The 17,408-nt window shown below is 43.2% G+C and overlaps 1 protein-coding gene across 9 annotated transcripts in view; it reads left to right on the top strand.

Annotated features, from left to right (window-relative positions):
* The window catches only part of HUWE1 (HECT, UBA and WWE domain containing E3 ubiquitin protein ligase 1), an 84,721-nt gene that overhangs the window by 17,184 nt on the left and 50,129 nt on the right, over positions 1–17,408 (top strand). For 6 of the 9 annotated variants that reach the window (XM_066580710.1, XM_066580704.1, XM_066580708.1 and 3 more), the window contains exons 3-24: positions 1,840–1,906; positions 2,803–2,901; positions 3,024–3,230; positions 3,988–4,140; positions 4,242–4,304; positions 6,049–6,126; positions 7,036–7,083; positions 7,179–7,247; positions 8,691–8,790; positions 8,917–9,017; positions 9,125–9,275; positions 9,833–9,960; positions 10,239–10,379; positions 10,570–10,675; positions 11,187–11,291; positions 11,379–11,480; positions 11,568–11,648; positions 11,756–11,862; positions 13,093–13,270; positions 13,738–13,856; positions 14,027–14,238; positions 17,032–17,089. In XM_066580710.1, the coding sequence (XP_066436807.1) occupies positions 1,862–1,906; positions 2,803–2,901; positions 3,024–3,230; positions 3,988–4,140; positions 4,242–4,304; positions 6,049–6,126; positions 7,036–7,083; positions 7,179–7,247; positions 8,691–8,790; positions 8,917–9,017; positions 9,125–9,275; positions 9,833–9,960; positions 10,239–10,379; positions 10,570–10,675; positions 11,187–11,291; positions 11,379–11,480; positions 11,568–11,648; positions 11,756–11,862; positions 13,093–13,270; positions 13,738–13,856; positions 14,027–14,238; positions 17,032–17,089 (2,451 nt within the window). In that variant the 5' untranslated portion in view covers positions 1,840–1,861. The remainder of the gene's footprint in view (positions 1–1,839; positions 1,907–2,802; positions 2,902–3,023; positions 3,231–3,987; positions 4,141–4,241; positions 4,305–6,048; positions 6,127–7,035; positions 7,084–7,178; positions 7,248–8,690; positions 8,791–8,916; positions 9,018–9,124; positions 9,276–9,832; positions 9,961–10,238; positions 10,380–10,569; positions 10,676–11,186; positions 11,292–11,378; positions 11,481–11,567; positions 11,649–11,755; positions 11,863–13,092; positions 13,271–13,737; positions 13,857–14,026; positions 14,239–17,031; positions 17,090–17,408) is intronic. The other 3 variants (XM_066580712.1, XM_066580711.1, XM_066580705.1) reach the window with 1 other exon arrangement.

Below are 17,408 nucleotides of genomic sequence, written 5' to 3'. Positions count from 1 at the left end.
GTTATCAGGTGAAGTTAGGAGAATGGTTACTTTAAAGGGACCTTATGGTCCATTTACACTGGGCGAGCTGTCGGGCAAACGATGCCCGGCAGCCCGTCCCAGCACATGAGCGAATATCGCTGGCATCGCTCACAGCGCTGCCGGAATGGATACTGGACAGGAAGCTTTCTCCCCATGCCAGCCTCCATTCACAGTAAACAGACAATCATTCAGAACTAAATATTCTGCTGTTTTACATTGAAAAGCTCATCGTTCAGTTTTCTGCATGCAGGACTGAACAATTCTTCGTCAGTCGTCACATGCATTTATACCGGACGATTATCGTTCAAATTCCTGTGGGAGCGTGGGAATTTGAACGATTAGAGACGTTAATCGTCCCGTATGAAAGGGTCATTACACTGATGACCTGTCCTTAGGAAGGGTAGTATGTGATCAGTGTGTGTTCCATCCCCGAGATTCCACAGATAAATGGAACAAGTGAACAGCAGCACTCGAATTGGCATCACAGCTCCTTCAGTGCCGTACCAACATGTTTATACCCAAGTCCGTGCCGTTGTCTGATGCTGTAGATTAGCTTGCCAACTTGTATATTCTGAGCTGGAGAACCAGGCAGTCTCATAGATGTGAATGAGGCCTTCCTAGTTCTGCTGCTGCTGACACCCATGTGTTATGCTAATTAGTGGGGTTCACTGGGTTGGGACCCCCTACAGAAGCACTCTGATGAAGTTGGGATATGCCATCAATGTAAACTCCTGGATAATTCCTTTCAGAGAAATGCATTCATGCTGATGTCCGTGGTTCTGATTTATTGAAATATAGGGTCTATTGTATGCAGAGAAAACAATAATGCATCTGTCATCCTTTAAATAATGCTTCATGTCTTAAGACCCATTTAGACGCAACGATTATCACTCAAAATTAGCTCAAAAACCGTCTTTTGAGCGATAATCATTGCGTGTAAATGTGCCCATCTTTCAATTTTCTGCCAAACGATGAAATCCATCCTTCAGCAGAACAGCTGAGAAGGACCACACACTGTGTTCTGCCCGGAGCGCTGATTACAGCTGATTACATTGTCTCAGCTGTCAGCCCTGCGGCACAACAAAGAGAATGTATTCAGCGAACAGCGGGTGGTATATTCCCTGATCACAGCTCCTGGACGCTCACACGCTATTAATTGGTACTAACAGGCCTTAGTACCAAATAGTAGTTTATGCAAAAAATGATCGCCCAAAAGCCATCCGTTGAGCGATCCTCTGTGTCTAAATGCACGTCTACCTGCTGAAAAAACTGTTAAAAATGGGTGGTGTCTTGTAGACAGGGGGTTTCTAGCTAATTTGGTCTTTTTATTCTGTTTCATTCTTTCCACAAGCATTTACACAAAATAGACCCTAAAGCAGGGGTGTCCAACCTTTTAGTGTCTCTGGGCCCCATTGGCCACACATTAAATGCACAAATGCTAATGATGCACGGCATCATCTGCCACTGTAATCCAAACAACCGCTGTTGTCCTGCACTGTACCCCCCAAACAACCCCCATCATCCTCCAAACAGTCTCCACTACTTGGAGTGGAGTTGGTGTCTGCTTCTTGCCATTTGAAGCGGTACAAATTCTTAAAATTTCCCAAGCTCCTCTTGGTCTTTACTAGCTTTTTAAAAGCAAGGCCATTGACCATTGATGGGGACTGATGTCTATCAATTCCAGCAATAAGCAAACAGTTGCTTGTTAAGTCATATACTGTGCTTTATCTTATGTCTAGTGTAGAATGCATGAATAATGCTCAAAAATGGTTGCAACTATTAAAATACTGTTTGTTTGTTTTTTTGCTTCCTCGCTAGCTTATAAAATTAAACTCTGAAGATGAAGGTCGACAGAACGAAGCTGAAGAAGACGCCAACAGAGGCGGTGAGTATAGTGATGCTTTATTAACAAACCTTGCAGCCAAATCCACTGTGATAGAAAATTGCCCCAAAACCCCCTTAAGAACTCTGCTTAAAAAGAATCTGTAAGGAGGCATGTCACATTGTAATGGTGTGTGTTAAATGCTATTATCATTGTGCGTCAGTTGGTGCCATTTCATACCCTGAACAAACTCCCGTTGGCACCTTTTTAGCAACCTGCACTTTTCTATGCTAATTGCAGCACCTTCTTGATTGACAGGGTACCACAGGGTGCTGTTCGGTGGGTGCAATAGCTTGCTTTCTAAAAAAAAAAAATAATAAAATTTCCCGATCACACAAGACAGGATCCCACCCTTGTCGCAGAATGAAACAAAAATATATTAAAAAAAAATTATATACATATGAGGGTTAAGAGACAATTGTATTATAGCTGTGAGCATATTATATATACATACAGTTATAAAAAAAAAATATATATATAAAATAATTTTTATAACTCTGTATGTATATAATAAGCTCACAGCTATAATACGATTGGATAACGGAGTAGAGGTGACGGCATAGCTGGTGTCTTTCAAGTATAAAATCAAAGTGCATACAAACACATTTATATAACCATGAAACATAATTGGTCAACAAATCGGGATATAGATTAGGTGTCCTCACCTTCCATACTTGGGATCACCTGGACCAGGACTTGTCATGGCGCCCATCCTCTCCGTCCGTAGAATGCTACTGCGCATGCGCAGCTTCCCAGTATGCACCGCGTGATCACCTGATCCGTTCTGGATATCGCGATGCTTCAATCTCAATGCTCTATAATACGATTGTCTGTTAACCCTCATTCCGTTAGCCCTGTTGATACAGTTCTAATTCTTGGTCTTATTTTCTACTGTGCAGCCTGCTGATTGCAGGTCTCTGATTGACAAGCTGAAACTTTGTACTGATGAGCAACTTCTGCTGGAGCTACAGCAGATCAAAACCTGGAACATTGGAAAGGTATGTAACCTGACTTCTGTAATGTACATGGTTCTTAGTTTTTAGTACCATTTTGTCTTTGTTTTCCTTTTTACTATATGGTTTGGCATGTAATTTAAAAATCGCACCTTTTTTCTCTGTAGTGTGAGCTCTATCACTGGGTGGACCTATTAGATCGCTTTGATGGGATCCTGGCCGATGCTGGGCAGACTGTGGAGAACATGTCTTGGATGCTTGTGTGTGATAGACCTGAGAAGGAGCAGCTGAAAGCACTTCTCCTGGCAGTGCTCAACTTTACTGCCTTGCTGATTGAGTACAGCTTCTCACGGCATCTCTACAGCTCTATCGAGGTAATTACTGGAGATAAGTGTGATAAAGCTGGGGTGGATCCTCGTACAAATACTACGGAGCTGTCAAAGTAGATATCCGATGTAGGGAATACTAACAGTCACCGTGGATTGAGTTTTTCTCTAGGGAATTCTTTGTAGACCAGCTTGGTGACTTTTTTAGCAGCAACCAACTGATTTGTGGATTCGGCTCTTGGCTATAATACAAGTTGTATAACTCAGGACTAGTAACGGATTATTTTAAATGAGTATCCTCAGAATATGTCCTTAATGTTCGATATATGTGTATCCCACCACTTCTATGAGATTTCATGACCTGGCTATTGAAGTAGCCGCTGGTGACCACTTCCAGGCCAGGAATGGAAGGGTGACTGCACACAGGCACAGCTCTCTCCATTCATTTCTATAGGGGTTATGGAAACCTCCTGGCACACAACTGTTTCTGCAACTGCAGTCTAACAGTATGGAGAGAGCTGCACACATGCATTACCATCTCCACTAAATTTGTTTTTTCCTTTCTTTGCCTGGATGAGCTGATTAGTGACGAGTACCTATTAGGTAGCACTAGGGGTGAGGGAAATCAACTTTTTTGATTATAGAGGCCGGTCCCAAAGTATTTGTATCATCAGCGGGTCACTGACCTTATTGGAACTTTTGCTGTCATTGCTTAAAATATTGGATGCTGTTTTTGGTTTTTGTGCAAATCTGTAACTCTCTTCACTACTTGGAGCAGACGTTGATGTGTTTTTATGTTTTTTAGCACCTGACCACTCTGCTCGCCTCTTCTGACATGCAAGTTGTGCTGGCTGTGCTAAACCTTCTGTATGTCTTCAGCAAGAGATCCAACTACATCACACGTCTGGCCTCTGACAAAAGAACACCCCTGTTGTCACGACTACAGCATCTTGCGGAGGTGAACTTGTAATACAGAATATACAATTCTATAAACTGCTGATTTGGACTCCTAATCCAATAAAAAATAATATGCTAATCAGATCTGGTCGTTGTTTACAGAGTTGGGGAGGAAAAGAGAATGGCTTTGGACTTGCTGAATGTTGCAAGGATATGCAGATGTCGGTAAGTCTTTGGTGTAATGTCTGTCATAGCGGTTGGTTTAGCAGTCTTGTTTCATGCTTCGCTTGTATCTTCCTTGTACTTATGCGAACAGCAAAAGGTTGATTATGGCGTTGACGGGGTTATTGGCTTGGAGGATTTTTTGAGCAGCATTACAGAGAAATCAAATGGCCTTTTTCCATTGGAATTACTGTACATTTGCACTTGGGCACAACAGTGGCATTTCTCACCGGTTAAGAGCTGTATATACGTACATGTAGACCATGATTGGAAATGCACTATGTTGACAAAAGTATTGGGACCCCCACCAGTCCTGTGCTGTCAGGTGAAAGGGATATGCAAATCTGCTATGGGACTATTGGGTATAAAGGAAGGTAGCACACAGGCGTATCCTGGTACAGAAACAATCCTAATGTCACGAGATGTAGAGTTGACCACTTCAAACAGGGTATGGTGATGGGAGGTCACCTGAGCCAACCAATCAGTATGGGACATTGCAGCACTTTTGGACCTTCCAAAGTCCATTGTTGACAATGTTGGGGAAATTAAAAACCTCTGGTGTTTGTGCAGTGCAGCCACATTCGGGGAGACCCCGTAAACTGACAGAACGTGGACAATGAAGCCTTTGGCGAGTTCTGAAGGCATCATGCACATCATCTACAGAAGTACTCGCTTAGGAGGTCTCACAGGCCATTGGAACATTAATTAGCACTAGAACTATTTGTAAGGAACTGCATATGAACCGTTACCATAGACTAGCTGCTGCACACAAGCCCAACATCCCAGTAGTCAATGTACAGAGGTGCCTGTGATGGTTTTTGGAAAGTCGTTCTTGGACTGTTAATGAGTGTAATGAGTGGGAGCAAGTGTTATGAAGTGTTGAATCACAGTACACAATCTCTCTGATAGATGGCCGCTCTTTGGTGTGGAGGTTGCCTGGAGAGTGGTTTCTTTTGCTACAGCATCGTTCCAATAGTGAAGTTTGGAGGAAGCTCTGTGGTGGTGTAGGGGGCATTTCTTCTGGGAAGAACTAAGGCCATTGATTTTAATGATGACTACCCTCAATGCCAATGGGTACTGAGACATTCTGGACAATGTGGCATTATCTACTCTGTGGCAATACTTTGGTACAGCTGCTTGTTTCTACCCACATGACCGAGCACCGTGTCATACGGCACGCAGTGTTGAACTTTGCTTTGAGGAGCAGAAAATCTGCAAAATTGTTTGGCCAGCCCAAATTCTGGATCTCAATCTCAGAGTATCTTGGGGGCAAACTAGAACACTGTATCTGTGCACAGCTAACGCGCCCATCATCCCGGGCATCACGATCTGAAGCTCTCCTCGATGAATGGAGGGATTTGCCTCCATACATTTGTTGGATTTAGTGGAACTTGGTGTCAAACATGCCTAGGAGGCTTACTGCAGTCATTGGGGCCAAAGGCAGCACAACACCATATTGGAAAATGTGAATAAAATACAATTTCATCACCTTCTACCTTTGACAACATAGTGCATTACCATAGTCATTAGCAGTCTCTTGGACAGTTCCTGGATCCACTTTGATTTTCTTAGTTTCTCAGCTTACAGTTAAGGTAAAACACCTGTATTAAAAATTGTTATAAAAAGTTACCTCTGCTAGCTACTTTAGCTCCTTAACTTCGCCCAGTCTTGATAAAATTCTAACATGCAATCATATTGTAATATATATTTTATTAAAAAACGAAATGTATATATCTTTTCTCTCTAGAAATACCCACCGAGCGCCACGACTCTTCATTTTGAATTTTATGCAGAACCTGGATCTGAAGTAAAAGTAGAAAAAAGAGTGAGTGAACTGGCTTGAGTTACACATTCTAAACTTGCATTGGTTACGTTGGACGACCATCTTAAAGGGAACCTGTCACATACTCACAGCACCATAAGCTAAGTTATGGTGCTGTTTGCAAATATGACAGGGAGCCGCGGAGTGGTGTGTGTGTGTGTGTGTATATATGTTTTATATATATATATATATATATATATATATATATATATATATATATATATATATATATATATATATATATGTGTGTGTATATGTATATATATTATAAAAAATTTATTTACATGCTCCCGCGATCCAGTGCTGTCTCCCTCCAAAGATCATGTGGCGCTGGAAAATCTGACTCTTCAGAGTCTCGTGCGTGTGCTCTCCTATGCAAGTCTATGGGAGAAACACGAACACAGGACTCTGAAAAGAGGCAGATTTACCCATGCTGCATGAACTTCAGAGGGGAACACCGCATGGATTGCGGGTGCAGGTGAGTATAAAAAAGTACATCACCCAACTCCCTGTGACGTCCCCTAACAGCACCATTACTTTGTTTATAGTGCTGTGGGGATCTGACAGGTTCCCTTTAACTCTTTCCAATCCACTGTCTGACGACTGAAGACATTCTGATTGAAGTCTGTACAATCTTCCAGTGTCGGAAGAAGTCTGGCAGGGTATTCTTACTATAGATTACTGGCCGCGCTATTGTCAGGGGGCCTCTCCAGCGTGTCCCATACCGCAGTACTGGCTCTATCCAGCAGATGGCGCCATTGTATAATGGCAGAAAGAGAGAGCCCCCTAGGAAACTCTGAATCCAAAATTGGCTTGCAAAGGGCTAATAGTTTATGAGCAGAGGTTTGTGTGAGTACCCTGTGAAGTGTTTTCTGTAGTTAAATAAACCATGTCTGTCTTTTGCATTTCCAGGCATCCAGTAATACACTACATTACATTCACATAGAAGAGCTAGATAAGGTAATGCAATCATTGCCATGTTAAGCAGTGCAATGTTGTTCTGAAGCATGTGTAAGGATTTGGGTATTTTTGATACTTTGTACTCTGTTTTCTAGATTTCTGAAAGTCCCTCTGAAATTATGGAGTCTCTAACTAAATTGCACAGCATTCCCAAGGATAAGCAGGTACATAATTTTGTCATCTTTTAATGGCTGTATCTAAGAATAATCTTCCTCTAACCTGTGTCCTCACTTAATGTTGTGTAAGTTGTTAGACATTAAGGGGTTGTCCAATTGTAGACTATTTATAGCCTATCTTTAGGTTAGGCCATCAATAATAGATCGGCAGTGGCCTGCCGCCCAGGAATCCAAACCGTAAGCTGTTCACCAGGCTATTTGAGCTTTCTCCACGAAGCAAACTGCTCCGTTCTCTCTGCAGTGGCCAGGTTTGGTATTGCATGCAAAGTACTTATTTACTTCAATGGGAACTTTGCCTGCAATACCAAACCTGACCACTGCAGTGCTGCGAATGGAGCTTTGGCCTGGTTAACAACTATTCAATGGATATCCCAGGTGGTAGACCCTTACTATTAAGAGTTTTGTCATTGGAACAAAACCTCATCACTCAGCTGGACCCTGCGTTAAATAGAAAGGGTATACTCGCTTTTTTTTTTAGAGTCCCGGGACACAGCTGACAGTCACCGCCGGTATTCGGCAATGACTTCTGGGCAGTTAAACGGCAGAAGCACGTGACTGCTGCAGTGTCACAATCTGAACTTCTGGCATCAGATCTCGTATCCTGGGTTGATGCTGCAGCATCTTATTGGCTGCAGCAGTCACATGCTTCTGCCATCCTACTACCTGGAATCGCCGCCGAATACTAGCCACGACTCTCGGCTGCTTCACGGGACCCCAGGAGAGGTGAGAATACCCTTGTTTTTTGTTTATTTTATGCAGGGCCCAGCTGCGGGACGTGGTTATGTCATTGGGCATGTTCTGAGGATAGGCTATTTAAAAGCTTACAACTGGACAACCCCTTTTAAACATGTCTCCAGATAAATGTTTGTCTACTATACTATTAGTGACTGAATGCTGGGCGCTCACCCATGTACCACTGCTGATTTTCTAGAATGGTATTGCTGCTAAGAAAGCACTGTGCACTCAGTCCTCTGTGGCCTTGCTGTAGCTTTTTGAGGTTGATGTGTAGCCGGCCATTAACTATACCTTGCTAAACAAGTAGTTTTTAAAGAAAACTAATTGCAAGGAGAAAAAAAAAATACTTGTCTACTGCTGCCATGATGCTTCCATGCCACGCGCTTCTGGTCCTCCAGTCTTCATGTACAAGCTCTGCAGTGGTGATGTGCGTTGTTTACCCATGTTGACCGCTGCAGGCAATAGTAGGCCCGACAGGGACGTTCTGTGAACCTGTTGGGGCTCCTATGACGTGTTTATGGGAAGTGATTGGGCCTTCCAATCGGGTGACGTCTTCTATCAGATGCTGCGGTGCTGGACCACAGTTGAGTATATTTATTTTATATAGTTTTGGACACTGGTTGCCTAAAACTATATAAAATAACTCAGAAAACCCCTTCATTATTTTGCTGTATTGACTGCAGTTTTATCTTGCAGATGCTCTTATTTACCCACATACGGCTGGCACATGGTTTTTCTAATCACAAGAAGAGACTACAAGCAGTTCAAGCTAGACTACACGCTATTTCTATTTTAGGTAGGTTTTGTAATTTGCACATGAAAGTGGCTTCTACAGGCAACTCTGTTCCATTAATCAGCAATTTTTTAAATATTTCCTGTCCACTATGCTTATCTAAATGTAACGCTATTATTCTCTTCATAGTTTATTCTAATGCCTTGCAAGAGTCTGCAAACAGCATTCTTTACAATGGTTTAATAGAGGAATTAGTAGATGTTCTCCAGATAACAGACAAGCAGCTCATGGTAAGACAGTCTTTCTCCAATCCACAGAACGGCAGCAAAGCATTGCAGTTTAGCCTTCCATTGACTTATGTAAGGTACAATAAGAATTATTTTTTTTATTTTAATAGGATATAAAAGCGGCATCTCTGAGAACCTTGACCTCTATTGTTCACTTGGAAAGAACGCCTAAGTTAAGCAGCATCATAGACTGCACCGGTACTGCCTCTTACCATGGCTTTTTACCTGTTCTTGTCCGAAACTGTATTCAGGCTATGATTGGTGAGTGCAAATCCTTTTTATATTTTCCGCATTTATTCTTAAATAGGGATTATCTCATTACAGGCAACCACTTTTGAGTCAACTTTTGGGACCCCTAGCAAACTGCGGCTTCTCGTATCTCCTGCAGTGGCTGCTATATGGGAAATGAAGCATTACATATGGCCATTGACATGGCTTGTTCTGCTTATGGGCCACAATGACCCATTTTGCTGAAGTTTTGCTGTTGAAGCCTATCTGTGTCACCTCATGCAGTACTGGCTTTAGCCAGCAGATGGCGCCATTATATAACGGCAGAAAGAGTAAGCCCCCTAGGAAAACCAGGATACAAATTGGATTGGAAAGGGTTAACTCAATTCCGTCTTGGAATGAATCTTCAAGTTATGTTCTAAAACGCCGCAGCGTTTCAGAATGAGACCTACATGTGCACCCTATACATACCAGTCCCGAGTTAGTGTGACCATGCTCATAAGTTCCCTTCTATAACTGTGAACTTTTATTTATGTGACGCTCAGAATATCATCTACAACGCTCAGACTCTCATTCGTTCCTCCTCTCAGATCCCACCATGGAGCCGTACCCTCATCAGTTTGCCACCGCTCTGTTTTCATTCTTGTATCATCTAGCCAGTTATGATGCTGGCGGGGAGGCACTGGTTTCTTGTGGCATGATGGAAGCACTTTTAAAGGTACAGCCATTGTTTTGTGTAATAGACTGCTTTTTATATTTTTGTCCCCCGCTGCAAAAATTGCGTGTCGGTGGTTAATTGTTCTGTCGGCAGTAAGAACTTGGGCTTCTCTCTACGTATTGTTTACTAAGTAAAAGGAGAGCTACACTGTTGATGTAACATATATAATCTGAGGGCTGCATTGAAGATTTAGTGGCTATAGTCACCATGACAGCAGCTTACATTTTCTGTTCAGTTGCAGCATCAGTCCGAGCTTTCTTTGGCATTGTGTTTCTCAGGTGATCAAATTCCTAGGAGACGAGCAGGACCAGATCACGTTTGTGACACGCGCCGTGAGGGTTGTTGACCTCATTACAAACCTGGATATGGCGGCCTTTCAATCTCACAGTGGGTTGTCCATATTCATTTACCGACTGGAGGTGAGCTTTAAGGCCTTGTTCTAAAAATCTTTCAATCTGTGAAACTTTTACCCAGTTTTTATTCTTGAATGTGTAAAATTGCAGATCTACGCACAGAAACCTCTATTGTCTCATTTAGTGATTATTAGCTTGACTCTTCGTAATCAAAAAGTAATCCAATTCTCTTGCGCTCACTTTTTTTTCTTCTCAGCATGAAGTTGATTTGTGCAGGAAAGAGTGTCCATTTGTGATTAAACCAAAAATCCAGCGCCCCAGCACTGTTCAGGAGGGAGAAGAGATGGAAACTGATATGGAAGGTAATTTTGTGTAGCTAGGATTTTAGTAGTTTTAACTGTTTTTTGTGAAAACAGAAATTATACTGCAATCGCCTTATCTTCATTTAAAGAGGTTTTCTGGAATTCAAATATTGATTACTTTTACGGATAGGTGATCAATATGTGATTGGTGGGGTCCGCTGCTGGAGATCCCAGCTGATCAGATGCTTGAAGAGACTGCGGCATGCAGGCGAGCGCTGTGGCCTCTTCACTGTATACAGTCACAGCTCCGTACATCGCATAATGGTGGTGCCTGGTATAGCAGCTGAGTCCCATTCACTAGCCTGAGAAGAGGTCGTGGCACTAACTAGTTGCTGCTGCTCTTCAAACCACTGATCAGCAGAGGTCTTGAGCAGCGGACCCGTACTGATCTGATATGGATGACCTACCCTGAGGATATTTTAGTCTCAAGAGAATCCCTTTTCAGTGGCAATATTGGATGCATTGATCAATCTTGAACTCTGCTTACAGAAGTAACATTTTTATGTTGTAGTTTCTGATGTAGCCATGGAAAGCAGCCCAGGTCCTTCCACCTCTACAGAGCCACGGCCTATGACAACAAGCAGTAGCGCGGGTAGTTTAGTAATGCCACGCTCTGGTAAGGGTTTTAATTGTGTACAATACTGTAACACTCACATTGTAAGAAAGTGGATGCGCTTACAAGATGATTTTCTTTGCTTCGCAGGGGTGCAGTGCATTCCACAAAGAGCAGCCTTGTTGAAATCTATGCTAAATTTTTTGAAGAAGGCAATTCAGGATCCGGCTTTCTCAGACGGCATTCGTCATGGTAATTTTCTTTTGAAGACTATATTAATAGCCTGAATTCTGAGAACATGAGTGAAACTGTTTTCTTTTCCTTTTGTCAATATATTAGTGATGGATGGAACTCTTCCAACATCCCTGAAACACATAATCAGTAATGCAGAATATTATGGACCTTCCCTCTTCTTGCTGGGTATGTCTAATAAGTTGGGTTACTTGCGCTTGATGTCTTAATTCATGATGATGATACTGAGTAAGATGTGTTAGTATTCCATGATAAAACTGTTTGTGTTTCTGCAGCTACTGAAGTGGTAACGGTCTTCGTGTTTCAAGAGCCCTCTCTACTCTCCTCTCTCCAAGACAATGGTTTGACAGATGTAATGCTGCACGCTCTCCTTATAAAAGATGTAAGAATATCACTTTTTTTTCTTTTCTTTCCTGTTTGATTATTCATTTTCTTAAAGCTGGCCATAAACCCATGATAACGATGGGTTGAATAATCCTCTAGCTGATGGTAATCAATCCCATATTACCCATTGTATTTCTGTAGTACCTGACATTATTTTATATTTTGAAAAGAAATGAATCATGCATTCAAAATCCATTCTGTCCCATCCAGTTTTCTCTAAGCCGTTACCAGTCCCTAAATTGTCAACAAATACAATATTCCCTTAATAACATGTGGTGTTGTGTTTTTTTTGTTTTTTTTAAAAAGAGGACCTTTTTGCCTCTCCTTACATGTCTGTCTTAGAAAATTATTACAATCTCCATTAACTGGCAATCCTGGAGCATCTTTTCTTAAGGCCAATTTGCACTCCAAGGCAACCTTTTAAAAGACTGAAAGTTTTAGCAATCATTTTGCATAAAGTGTTAATGGACACCAATGTCCATTAACACTTTATCATCATTTACGTGTAAAAGGGCCCCAGGAGCTATTTGCAGTGCCCAGCATGTGGGATATGTCAGTGAGGTAATGTGCTTCTCTGAATAAGCAAGCTGAAGCTTTTATTTATTAAAGGGGTATTCTCAAGATTGACTTATCTATCCATACGATAGGAGGAAAAAGTCAGCTTTTTTGGGGGGGGGGGGGGGTGTCTCGCCACTGAGACCACCGATCCAGTGATCAGGAGTTCAGTGTCCCCCCTCTTCTCCTCACTGCGCCCCTCTGTCCTCTGTGATATAGAGATTGAATGAAGTGGTGGTCCAGCATGTGTACCGCTCCATTAATTCCAATGAGGCTGGTGAAAATGTTTGAGTACAAGCACTCGGCTATCTCTGGCAGTCTCATTGAAGATGAATGGAGTGGCACACTGCATGCTTATCTGCTGCTCCAGGAGGTACAGTGAAGAAGAGGGGGAAAGGGAAACACAGAACCCTGTTCTCTGGGTAAGTGCGGGTCTAGCTGGTGAGACCTCCACCAGTCAGACTTTTATCATCTTTCCTGTGTCTTATCTATCCAATCTTGTGAATATTCCTGTTAAGTTGCGCATTACGGAAAATATAGCTGTTGAGAATCTAGCAGAAAATGTTTGCGTCCGTAAAGACACATTTGGGCACACGTTAATATTTTTGTTTCTGCGATTTGGCCCCTTTTCCTTTATAACCATGTACTGACATGTTGTTCCCCCTCTCTTCAGGTACCTGCTACCCGGGAGGTTCTAGGCTCCCTTCCAAATGTTTTCAGTGCACTTTGTCTGAATGCCCGTGGTTTGCAGTCATTTGTGCAGTGCCAACCTTTTGAAAGGCTTTTTAAAGTGTTGTTATCACCAGACTACCTTCCTGCGATGAGGAGGAGACGTAGCTCAGATCCATTAGGTAAGTGACACATAATTTCCTCAAAGTAAATTTGCTTTTATGGTAGAATGCAAGCGATAGACTCCTTTCACAAAATGATCCACTCTTGAGGCCATGGCCTATTTGACTAGCTTGCTCCCTGACTGGCTTTTGTTTTGCTTTTACTTTTAATATTCCCTAGCCTTTTTAGTTGACCTATTACAATATCTTTTAGACTAGTCATCTGCATGTGTGAGTAGATGCATCAGTCCCTGCCACAAGTATGTCGCATATCAGATTTGTTAATCCGTGGCTAATATGATTCTTTTCATATAGCAGTGCCAGCATTTGGATTTAAGCTTTCCAAGGTTCTGTAAATGCAGTCCATGGCACTTCCCAATTTTCTCTAAACCACCTCTAACCCCTGCTGAAGAGACCTGTAGTGCAGCATAGTGTAGCTCTCTTCAGGTCTCTAACTGAGGGATTAAGAGGCCCGTGGTCTCTTCCAGCTTTGACCTCTCTCCGGTCTCCTGCAGGCGATACAGCCTCTAACCTGGGCAGTGCTGTTGATGAGCTGATGAGGCACCAGCCCACGTTAAAAACAGATGCCACTACTGCTATTATTAAGGTAAGGCTCAGTATTTTGTGTCTACTGCGTTTTGTACATTATTTGGGTTGTGAGATCACTTCCAGGGGAGGAAAACACGTGTGTGGTGTTAACGTTTATAGTTCTTATCACTTTGTATCTGGGGCGTCACCGGGCGTTCTTAGCGGTTTTTGTTGTGTCTCTCTCTCTAGCTTTTAGAAGAAATATGCAATCTTGGTAGGGACCCAAAGTATATCTGTCAAAAGCCATCAATTCAGAAGGCAGATGGCACAGCCACTGCTCCTCCACCCCGGTCTAACCACGCAGCAGAGGAGGCTTCCAGTGAGGACGAAGAGGAGGAAGAAGTGCAAGCTATGCAGAGCTTCAGTGCAAATCAGCAGAGTGAAGTCGAACCAAATCAGCAGTAAGTGTGTTCTGTGCTTCGTATCCATAGCTGAATAAGGGAAATGTACATTTTAAAAGGAACCGTTCTGTTAGTGTGTGAACTAACAGATCTATTCCTATGGTGCTCCAGGCAACCTTCTGGGGAGTGAGATTTTAAGCCTCACAGGATTGACTTGTATTATGCTTTGATTCTATTACTATGCAGCTTCTGATCTGTGGGCTTGTATCTGACCATCACCCAAAAGCTGACTAAGATGGCAATGGCAAACCCTGTCGACTGTTAAAGCTACCAGGTTGTGGTGATCGTCCAGGCTCTGTGCCCTGTTGGCTGTGCCTGATTTAAGACGGGGAAACAAGTCAGCCAATTTACTGCATGAAGTCTTCTAGATCAGGGGTCCTCAACTCCAGTCCTCAGGGACCACCAACAGGTCATGTTTTCAGGATCTCCTATAGTAAGAACACCTGCGGCAATGTCTGAGGCACTTACAATAATTACATCACCTGTGCAATACTGAGGAGATCCAGAAAACATGACCTGTTGGGGGTCCCTGAGGACTAGAGTTGGGGAACCCTGTTCTAGATAAACCCAGCAGGGCATAACATGGGAGATTGATGACTGAAGATACCATAAGCTGGGTTATAAGAATGGTGGATGGTCTGAAGTAGAGATGAGCGTGCGTACTCGTTAAGGACAGATACTTGAGCGAGTATCCGTCTTGTTCGAGTGCCTGCCTCCCCCACCTCCCACTCCCGCAACACAGCGCTCACCCCTGGCCATTTTTGCGGGTGAGCAGGCAGGTACTCGAAAAGGACGATACTTGCTCGAGTATCTGTCCTTAACTAGTACGCTCGCTCATCTCTAGTCTTAAGCCTAAAACTTAGCAGAGAATTAAAGGGAACCTGTCTTCACCTTTTGATCCCATAAACTACTAGAGATGAATTGGAGAGCATGTACACAGAGCTGTCTGAAGAGAATCAAAGCTATGTGTGCGTGCCAACTTTGCGGGGGCTCCGTGCAGGAATAGGGCACCAGGTGAGTATGAAATGCAGCTCCCCGGACTCCCCTTTCCCTCGCCTTTGAGACCCGCAGCATAGTTTATGTGGCCTAAAGATGACAGGTGCTCGCTAAATAACTTTAATTTGTATAGCCCGAAGCAAAAGGAAAAAAAAAAGTGGGGCATAATGGATTGTTAAAGGTTCAACCCCATAAGGATGCGATGACTATTTTAAAGGGGTTTTCATCTCCACTTTTTGAAAGTCATAACTTTTTTTTTTTTAATTTCCCATTCACATAGCCATATGGGGGCTTGTTAGTTGTTTTGGTGAGCTGCAGTGGTCTCCTTTGTTGTTACTTTTATGTTTGGGCACATACAGCAGCTAGTCAAATGTTTGGAGACACCGTTTCATTTCATTTACCCTTTTCTATGTCTCTGTAGGGGACTTGGACCTGCGATCCTACGATTGCCTAGATAGTATATTACCGCACTTCTGTACTGCAGCGTATTCATTGGCAGTAAGATGGTTCTCTCTAATCCCGGCCCTTGCGGTGGCACCCGAGCTGTCAGTTACAGATTCTGAGCCCTTGCCATTTATATGCCATGAATGGTATTGCATTTTGTGCTAACCCCTCCCACAGGTGGCGTACACATATGACATAGGGAGGGAACTGGTTAAATAAGTTTGGGGGGGGGATTGGTTTTAATAAGAAACTAAACATGAGGGTGAGGGGGGATTTGGGAATAGTTTGGGGAGGAAGATCAGAAGTAACATCGGAAAATTTCACTGAAGGAGTGGTAAATGCTTGGAACAAACCTCCAGCAGACGTGGTTGTAAAATCAACGGTACGTGAATGTGAGTACGCCTGGGATAAAGTTATAGCTGTACTTAAAAGGAAATAAGAGGGCAAATTAGATGGACCAGGAGGTCTCTTGGATCCCTGCCATCTAAGTTTCTCTAGTATTGGCATCAACGTTGGATAGATGTTTATAATTAGAGATGAGCGAGTATTCCCGCTAAGGCACTACTCGCTCGAGTAATGTGCCTTAGCCGAGTATCTCCCCGCTCGTCCATAAAGATTCGGGGGCTGCCGCAGCTGACAGGTGAGTTGCGGCGGGGAGCGGGGCAGAGCGGGAGGGAGAGAGAGATCTCCCCTCCGTTCCTCCCCGCTCTCCCCTGCAGCTCCCCGCCCCGCGGCGGCACCCGAATCTTTCGGGGCGAGCGGGGAGATACTCTGCTAAGGCACATTACTCGAGCGAGTAGTGCCTTAGCGAGTATACTCGCTCATCCCTATTTATAATACATTCACAAACCTTTTTAATTGTGCTGCCGTCTCCACACATTACCTGCATGCAGTTTTTGTATATAGATGCAGTAGCTGTGGTGCGGTAACACTGCAGCTTTCCTCTACCCTTTTGCTGCTGTGTTTTGAATGCACCCTTGCGATTTATAGCCTTGCAATGCATTAGTATTTCCTAAAGCGGCATTCCCCAACCTTTACAACTTGCACTCCCTGCATGTGACTCCCCAAATGTTGACCGCTGCAGATACTATTGCTAGTGGCACAAGGATGTAGTAATCTGAATATTAGCTATAACTATGCACAGACTTTCAGGTAGTTACGGCTGCCCTTTACAACTTGCGCCGAGATGATTGTCATGGTAATCTATATTTATCTAGCATTAACTAGTCGGTCCTTATCTCATGGACAAGTCCTATGTGTTTCTATGACAGCCTATAAAAATGACTCCATGAATTCCCTGTAAATCTTGTTTGACTGACTCTGTATTTCTAATCTCTCTCTCCATTTTTTTAGGGTGGTAGGAAACGAAGAGAGAATTCCAATTCCTCTCATGGATTATATTCTCAATGTGGTAAGTTTCATGACCTAATTGTTGATGGGTGATGGCATATTGCTGGGCCTCTAGCGTACATCTGGGACCACCTAATGTAGAGGCTGTCTTATGTTTTTCTTGCCTAGTGGCTCCCCAGCCAGGTAGTTTCGCAGCAAGCTTCACAGTGACCCCATTCACTTGAATTGGCACCATGCTGCAGTTGCCTGCACGGCAAGTGACTGCGGCGCCATGATGGTAATAACTCTGCTGCTCCATCATTCGGAGGTCAGACGCTCACTGATCATAACATGATGGCGTATGATAGTGATATGCCATCTCTTTGTAACGTGGAAATAAC

The sequence above is a fragment of the Eleutherodactylus coqui genome, chromosome 10 (assembly GCF_035609145.1).
Source record: "Eleutherodactylus coqui strain aEleCoq1 chromosome 10, aEleCoq1.hap1, whole genome shotgun sequence".
Lineage (NCBI taxonomy): Eukaryota > Metazoa > Chordata > Amphibia > Anura > Eleutherodactylidae > Eleutherodactylus > Eleutherodactylus coqui.
This window is presented reverse-complemented; position numbering and strand designations above follow the sequence as displayed.